The 8,102-nt window shown below is 30.8% G+C and overlaps 1 protein-coding gene across 1 annotated transcript in view; it reads left to right on the top strand.

The window, feature by feature from the left end:
- LOC106684991 (UPF0047 protein YjbQ) overlaps positions 1 to 6,572 on the top strand; it is an 11,587-nt gene extending 5,015 nt beyond the window's left edge. The window contains exons 3-5 of the mRNA XM_014427414.2: positions 594 to 635; positions 4,376 to 4,504; positions 6,200 to 6,572. Of these exons, the coding sequence (XP_014282900.1) occupies positions 594 to 635; positions 4,376 to 4,504; positions 6,200 to 6,286 (258 nt within the window). The 3' untranslated portion in view covers positions 6,287 to 6,572. The remainder of the gene's footprint in view (positions 1 to 593; positions 636 to 4,375; positions 4,505 to 6,199) is intronic.
- The last annotated feature ends 1,530 nt before the right edge of the window (positions 6,573 to 8,102 follow it).

The following is an 8,102-nucleotide window of genomic DNA, read 5'->3' as shown; positions in this document are numbered from 1 at the left end:
ATACTTTGTTTACGTATTCGATGTCTTATTCTACACATAACCCAGTTTCAAAATGTTTATATATCCGATATTTTATAATACAAACTTTTTTCTTCTTAATAAAAATATTCTAAATAACTCATACCCATTTAGCAGGTAAAGAAACATTAATGAATATGCTCACTTCAGCAATCCGATGTAAAGTTATCGAGATTAGACCAAAGAACCTGGTGTAATTTTGAGAAAATCCTTTCAGATAGCAAATTTTTCCCAACTGCTTTAGACCAGTTTTGAAGGCGAATGATACCTTTATGTTATTAAAGAGCATATTCAAATAATGTTTTAGTTTTATTATCAATTGTTGCTGTGTGAAATAGTCTACTATAATTTTCAATGCCTTATATATAGAGCCCGCAGTTAAGTTTTTGGGTCACTGCTCAGTTATCCTGACCAGACCCAGAGTATACCCAGTGTATTGCCTGGGTCTCAATCTATTACAAACTATTTTACTTTTTTCATTTAACAGTCGTTCATTTATTTTTTTGTTTCTGAATTAAAAATGCCAAATATTTTAAGTAATAAATATATATTAAAGTGTATATTTTATTTTTCAGGGCTTACCCTACCGCCACTCGTGTGAAGGACCAGATGACATGGTAATTTTCTTTTTTATAATTTTCTCATTAGTTTTAAATATATTTCAATACAATCCAGATGCTAGTTTACTTTGAGTATGTACTGAAAGAGGCAGAAGATTTGAATTTTGTTTATAAGTAAGGGCTATGTTGATGTCAATTATTTGGTTTTACAAAATAATGAAATATATCAATCCGAATCTTGCCTACATGTGTTGGTTGAGCAATTATTTTGTTTTTATAATTAATATTAACTAAAATGCAGGATTCCCTAAGGGAAGTAGTTTATGCACCCTTCCTTCCCAAGAAGTTCATCTCTCAAAAGTATATAGATATATATAATAAAGTGCAGTACTTTTCCTAGTAAAAAATCCTCTTGAGAGCAGTATATAATTTTCCTAAACAGATTTTAATTTATTTTTCATTTGGAAGCCCTTTCTTTTTTTTATTGTCCTCCAACATCATATAGTTATCTAAATAAGGCTGCTTTCCATCATTTGCTGACATAACTTAAAAATAAAAATAAAAGTCTCCACCTCTTTTAGTGTGTCTAGGCTATTAGTTTCTAACAAAATTAAGGTTTGTCTATTTTTACTTAGGTGATAAGTTATTTAACTCAACACTTAAATTACATGTCTCCTCCGTTCTCTTTTTCCCTGTTTTATATCATTTATTGTCAGAGAAGAGAACAAAAAAACACCAACAAAACAAGAACAAAACAAATTTGATGTTCTGTTAAACGAGGAGAAGATAGTTGGGGGTGCGGTCAAAATAAAACACAAATAAGTTGATGTAACTTATTTAATCGTGCCAACATTTCGACTAGAGTTTCTAGCCTTCATCAGGGCTAAGAACAGAACAAGATAACAACCAATGAATATAGAAAATAAAAAAAAGAAAATATAAACAGAATGACATAAAGTGAATAATTTTACAGGATGGAATTAATAAAATGAAGTGATGAGAGAAGTGGAAAATAAAATGTATACATAGGTAATTGAATAAGTAGGGAAATTACATAATTAAGGAAATAAAATAAAAATGAAGTTATATAATGGAAAAAGTATGAATATATTAGTTATTAATAATTAAAAAATTAAAATATGGAAAGAAAATATATAAACCATAATAATTGATAAAGAGGCAAAATGTAAGTAAAGTTTAACAAAAGAAATGAATAGAAATTTTTTTTTTAAAACAACAATAATAAATTAAATTATTATAAATATTATTGTTATTGTTATTATTATTATTGTTTTCAAAATATTTTTTTTTTCTAATAAATATCTTCTTTTTTTATCTTGTTCTGTTCTTAGTCCTGATGAAGGCTAGAAATTCTAGCCGAAACGTTGGCACGATTAAATAAGTTACATCAACTTATTTGTGTTTTATTTTGACCGCACCCCCAACCCATCTTCTCCTCGTATAAGTCATCCACGGTCAACTATCTCTCATAATAATGATGTTCTGTTAAGGATCTTCCTGCCTGCTTGAATATTAAAAAAAAAAAAAATTAAATTTTAGTTTTCCTAATTACTATTTATTTCTAGAATTTTCTTCTGGAGAAATGTCTTTAATGTTTAGCTATTAAACTAAAACTGACTAACTGAAGTTCTGAAATATTTCTGACTGATAAAATATTACAGTTTAATTTTGAAAGTTTTTTTCCTTGCTGGCTTGATCTCTATTGAAGGTTCTATACAGCCCTCAGAGTGGGAATGTTAAAATTCATCTTTTTCGCAAATAAATATGTATTTACGCAAAAGGGAATTGAATCCACAACATTTCAAACCAGCAGAGATGGGAAACAATTAGCTATCAGTTTCAACTGTAGCTAATTTTTGCCCAACTCTGCAAACCAGGCTCTCTGGTACACACACCCCAATATCTCTGCCATTACGTCCTCTTATTTTTTTATTTGTTCTAAAACTTTCATTATAGGAGAGCGGTTACTCTTTAAAAAAAAATTACTCTAGCAATGCTTCACTAAGTATTTTTAATTATATTTATTTTGCCTTCCTCTATTTTCTAATTACCCTTCCCCTCCTTTATGTGCAGTGCAACTCTCATGTCATTTGTTGTATATAATCTATTTCAAAATTTTGTCTTGATAGTAAGTAGTGGAGAAAAAGCTAACTCACTCTCATAGGTGGTTGCAAATGGAATCATGACTCTCATAGCCATCTTTGCAACATCATGCTAAAACTGTGCCTCTTATAAATATGTGTTCGTTTTCACGGTTCTACTGCAGCAGATCCCACTTTAAGAACCACTGTTTTAGAATAATAGTGTGAATAACACATACGTACCACTAAAAAAAGTTAAATGTATACTTTTATACTTATAGTAATACTCTTGGACTTATCTAAAGCTATTGAATCCATAGACCAGTTAATTGTTTAACCAAATTCAAATCTTTATTCTTTTCAAGCAGTTAACATTCCTAATCAACCCATATCTTCCATCTGTTCTTATAATTAGCCCATGGTTTGAGCATTTCTTCTTCCCTCCTGTTTGATTCCTATATCAATCCATTATTGTCCCCATCTCTTATACACCGACGATTTCCAAATCTATTTATTCTTTCATAGTTATATGCTTTTAATAGCATTAACCAATAATCAGGAAGACCTAGATAGGACCAGTGGCTGTGCAAACAAGCTCTAATTAACTCATAATTTAATGAGTTATTTGATCACACTGGGACCATATTTCATTTTTTAAGAATAATTTAAGGTTGAAGCCTGTTAAAAGGCTGGGCCATTATTATTAATTTCAATCTCATCTCAAGAACCGACACCCCCTATCTTACCTTAATCATCACCCTATCACTTTCAGCTTATCTGTCAAAAATTTAAGTATTACTATTGACTACACCCTATTCTGGATACTTCAAATTGCCTGAATTTCCTGATGGTCAATAAATACTATTTAACTGTTTCATTGCTCACGACACCTACACTCCTCTCCTAGCTCCTTGGATTCTAACTCATATTCTCCTACTTTGACTATGTGTGGTATACAGAGGCCTATAGATTTTATTGAACAGATTGAAGCGAATCATGGATTTGTTTTTCTGATTTCTCTTCAGTACCTCGAGATGTTCTCATTTTTCCCTCTCCTGTGGCTTTTCCTCTTTAACAGTACGCAATATTTTCTCGAATCCTACCTATATGATAACATCAAATACTAGCACCCTTCTTGCATCTACAATCTCCAACAATTCAAATCTTCAATCCATTCACCGAAAATAAAATCCTGCCTTTCTGGATCTATATCCATTCTTATATCCGTCTCTTTTTCTATATTCTTTATATTATATTTATTATTATATATTCTTTATATCTGTCTCTATATTTCTATATTCTCTTCTAATATCTGCCATGCTTCTTCTTTGTTATTCATTAAAATAACTCCTTTTCCAATACCTTTTGAATCGCAAAAAGGCATCTTAAGTTAATTTTAAGACTAGAAGTGAAGAATTGCTTTTAATATTGTATGGTTATTACATGCTGTGTATATTTAAGTATGAGTCATGTCATATATATACACACATAGATGTTCCTTATAAATTAATTCATTATTTTATTTGCTTTCTTTTATTTTTAATTTAGCATAAGGGTTTTATTTTATTTACCGATATATTTTGTTAAGTTAGCTGTAATAATATACTGGTATTAATGAACTGATTCAAGTTAGTTGTGTATTGTTTCTGATGTTGAATTTTTTATGAATAAAAAAATTTGCTTATTTTCCTGCAGCCTGCTCACGTGAAAGCCTGTTTTCTGGGTTCATCGCTGACAATCCCTATAACCGACGGGAAGCTGAACCTCGGTACCTGGCAAGGGATTTGGCTCTGTGAGCACAGGGATCATGCCGGGTCCAGAAAAGTAAGGTTTCGTTTCTTATCAGTTACTTTTTTATGCATAGCTATCTAAAATTTAATCATAAAATTAAGTTGTATTACACCATATCACATAATATTATTCAATTTATTATTTTATGATTCATCTTTTCTTTTCTTTTTAAATATATTTTCTTTTCAGAGTTTCTATTTTAGCTTCTTATGCTTGCCGCCCCTTTGATCAGTTGTTCCTGTTCCTTAATGATCAACAAGTGATATGGTTCCTAACCTCCTCGTGTATGAATACGACTGATCATCTTTTGTCCGATTCACTCTGCCACATATTACCCCTATATCCCCACTCCTCTCTCTCCACATTTCCCAAACTACGAATCAACCTCTATCTATCTATGCAGATATAAACCAGTGTTTTATATCATAATATTACAACCGTAAAAAAAATGATCTTGATGTTTCCAAACTGGCGTAAACTGGTGAGGCGACATGTATCTGATACCAGTCATATACATCTACTACCACACAGCTAGACAAAACCTCATTTGTCATGATTCATATTTTTTTATCTTTTAGATAGTACCTGATATCTTCATGAATTGTTTTTTTTTTCTTTAAATAGTGTTATTATTCACTTACTACTTCGGTTCTATTGTGAGGCCGGGCAACATAGGATTTGTAGGCCAATAAAAAGAGTATTGACGTTAGAACCAATTATCTGCTTGTCATTTATGAGAGATTCCCCAAAAACCATGACAATTTTGGACATCTTTCAGTTAGCCACTAATAACTCCTAAACTATGTTACTCATTTATAAATTAAAGTACATAAAATTCTACTTTAAATGAATATTGTGTTAGAAATTACTAATGTTGTTAAGAAGAATGTTGTGACTTCAAAGAACGACCATTTTTAACATTAAAAAAAAAGTGTTTTGAATTTTTAAATTATATTTTCGAAAATTAAAGTATATTTTATGAACTAAATAATGCAAAAGGTCTCAACTTGAAAAGTCCTGATGAAATTGTACCAAGTAGGACGAAACATTGGCAAATAATAAATTCCAGTTAGAAACAATACTAACCAATCACACAATTTCCCTTGATGATTAATGATCCCTGCTATCTTCTTGTCTAAGATACTATGTCCAACTCCTCACAATGGCTTTCAGTCCTTCCTGCTTCTCGCTGACGGACGTCTTCTCACCAGGCCACACCGTTTCCTCTCTTCTATCTTCAATGTTCACTGGTCGATCCAAAAATAATCGATTGTAGTACAATCGCTCTTCTTTATTTGCTATGATTTACGATGTAAATAGTTTATTGATAATTGTTATGTTCTTCTATTTCTTCTTTGATTATTCTTTTTTTATAATTATTGTATAGAAACAACTAAAGTTGAAAAATTTCAGTCTAACTCAACACAAACAATTCAACGAACACTTCGGAAGGACGCGCATCACCATCTTCCTTGTTTTGAACAGCATATTTATTTTAAACAATGAAAACTGGTTAGCTTGCTTTTTGATTTAAAATAACAAATAAACGATATACATAAAATAAAAACATAACTAAAATCACTTATATATAAATATCAACTATTGATTAAAAAAAGAGGATATTACTCTATATTGCCTTATGCACCTTCTGCAGTTAAAAAAACTATACTGCAATATATGGAATTTTTTCCCTTAGCAACTTATTATAATATTTTAATTTTTTTGCAGGTGGTGGTAACAATAAACGGCTGCTTACGAGACTGTAGCAGGTCACCGTTGAGCCCAGTCTCTCCTATTGCGTCGACAAGCAGTTAATCATAACTTTCATGAGATCACATTGTGCACTCTCATCTTGTTATTGTATTGCTCCTGTTTATGTTGCAAGCATCGCTTAATGTTGCCCAATTTTATTAATGACATTACGATGCTTTTACAGTCAAGTCATCTCTGAATCATTTTCGCCCTCGGCGATAAAAAAAAAACCAAAGAATTATCATTCCTGTGTTTTTAAAATCAAAATAATCGTATAATATAAAAGAAATTTGTGTGGTGCCTGAGTATTAGAGGCTTGCAACAACTGAGAAACTAAAAAAAAAAACAACTTTAAGTGTTCTTATTGTTAAAGCAATTTGGGCTTCGATACATTTTTTAGCACAGTTTAATGTTTCCACATTTGTGCCCCTTAGAATAGCTAATATTCTTGGTACTGTGTTTTGCGCCTGGTCCAGGTAACGTTTGATAAATTAAATTTTTTTAAATTGGGAACAATTTGGAAGTAGACAATAGACATGCTTAATGTGATTTCTGTATAGAGAATTGTCGATTGTTCTACCGTTGTGAGGCTATTAGACTGTTGTCGTCTACCGCCTCGCCTACTTGCATTGTTTTTAGCTAATGTAGCTTCGAATAAAACTATGCTTTAATTGTCAGGAGACCAGTTTTGGTGTCGGCTGAGACTTGGAGCACAATCAAACTATTATATCATAGTCGAGATTGATATTTTTACCTAACAATTGTTGTGTATCTTGCTGTTTTCTATCAGTCAGTCCTTTGTGGTGTAAACAGTATGCCTTTACTATCACTATACTTATTGTGCTCCATATCTCAATTTACATTTGCAGTATGTTTTCGGGATTCCAATTATCAAATTTTATCGGAAACAATTACTTATTAAATGAATATTAGACGGGATATTCGATATTTTTCTGCTTTGATGGTAGAACATAAAGCTATCTTGCATTTAGAATTTTTTTTCTAATAATCAAATTATATGTATATCTATTTATGTATTTAATCAATGTGGATATATATAATTTTGTACTTTTGGCTTTATTGAGTTTTCAAATAATTTTTTCCAAATTCATTTTTATAGAGAATGATCAAACATTATTGGTTTTCTAAATGAGATGCTAGGTAGAGAAATACAACACATTCATTAGTTTATTTATTATGAAAAACAAAATTTGTTTATATTGATGCTTTCAAAAAGCTATATTGTAAAATTTTATGTTTTCCTCAGCAGAAAAATAGATGCTCGATCATTTTGATTGTACTTGTATATTTTTTATTTGTTTACTTTAATTTTTTACATTTAAAATCACAATTTGTCAACTATTTTTTGCCTTTGTCCGAAGAAGCGAGCTTACAAATATTTTGGATTACCTATTTGTTAACTAATTGATATTTAGTGAAATAGCTGCCAAACATTTTTATTGTACTGTTTTTGAGAAATTTTCCACTCGTATTGTGGGCAGGCAATCCGGCCAGTTGTTTTAGATTTTGTATAAAATATTTTTTAGGTAATATACTTAGTACACCTCACTACAATCACTATAATTATTGACTCTTGGTCAGACTATTAGGTTCTAAATTGCTATAAATAAGTCGACGGACTGTTGTTATGTATTTTGTATCGTGTGTTAAGGTAGTAACTGACAACGTAACAAAGTAAGCTTGGTGTACGTGTACGATAGCCTAAGCACTCTTAGAGTCGTCCTCCATTCTTAGGAAGACAGATGCAAGCGCGCCTAGCACATTGTTCAAGGTTAACTGCCTTTCACTGCCACAGCACAACTATTTGTACATAGTATAGAATATATATATTATTACCTGTATGTGTATCTATATACAT

Source organism: Halyomorpha halys, unplaced genomic scaffold, assembly GCF_000696795.3.
Source record: "Halyomorpha halys isolate HHAL.00 unplaced genomic scaffold, Hhal_1.1 Scaffold643.1, whole genome shotgun sequence".
Taxonomy (NCBI): domain Eukaryota; kingdom Metazoa; phylum Arthropoda; class Insecta; order Hemiptera; family Pentatomidae; genus Halyomorpha; species Halyomorpha halys.
Note: the sequence above shows the minus strand (reverse complement) of the source record. Positions and strands in the feature narration are given on the sequence as shown.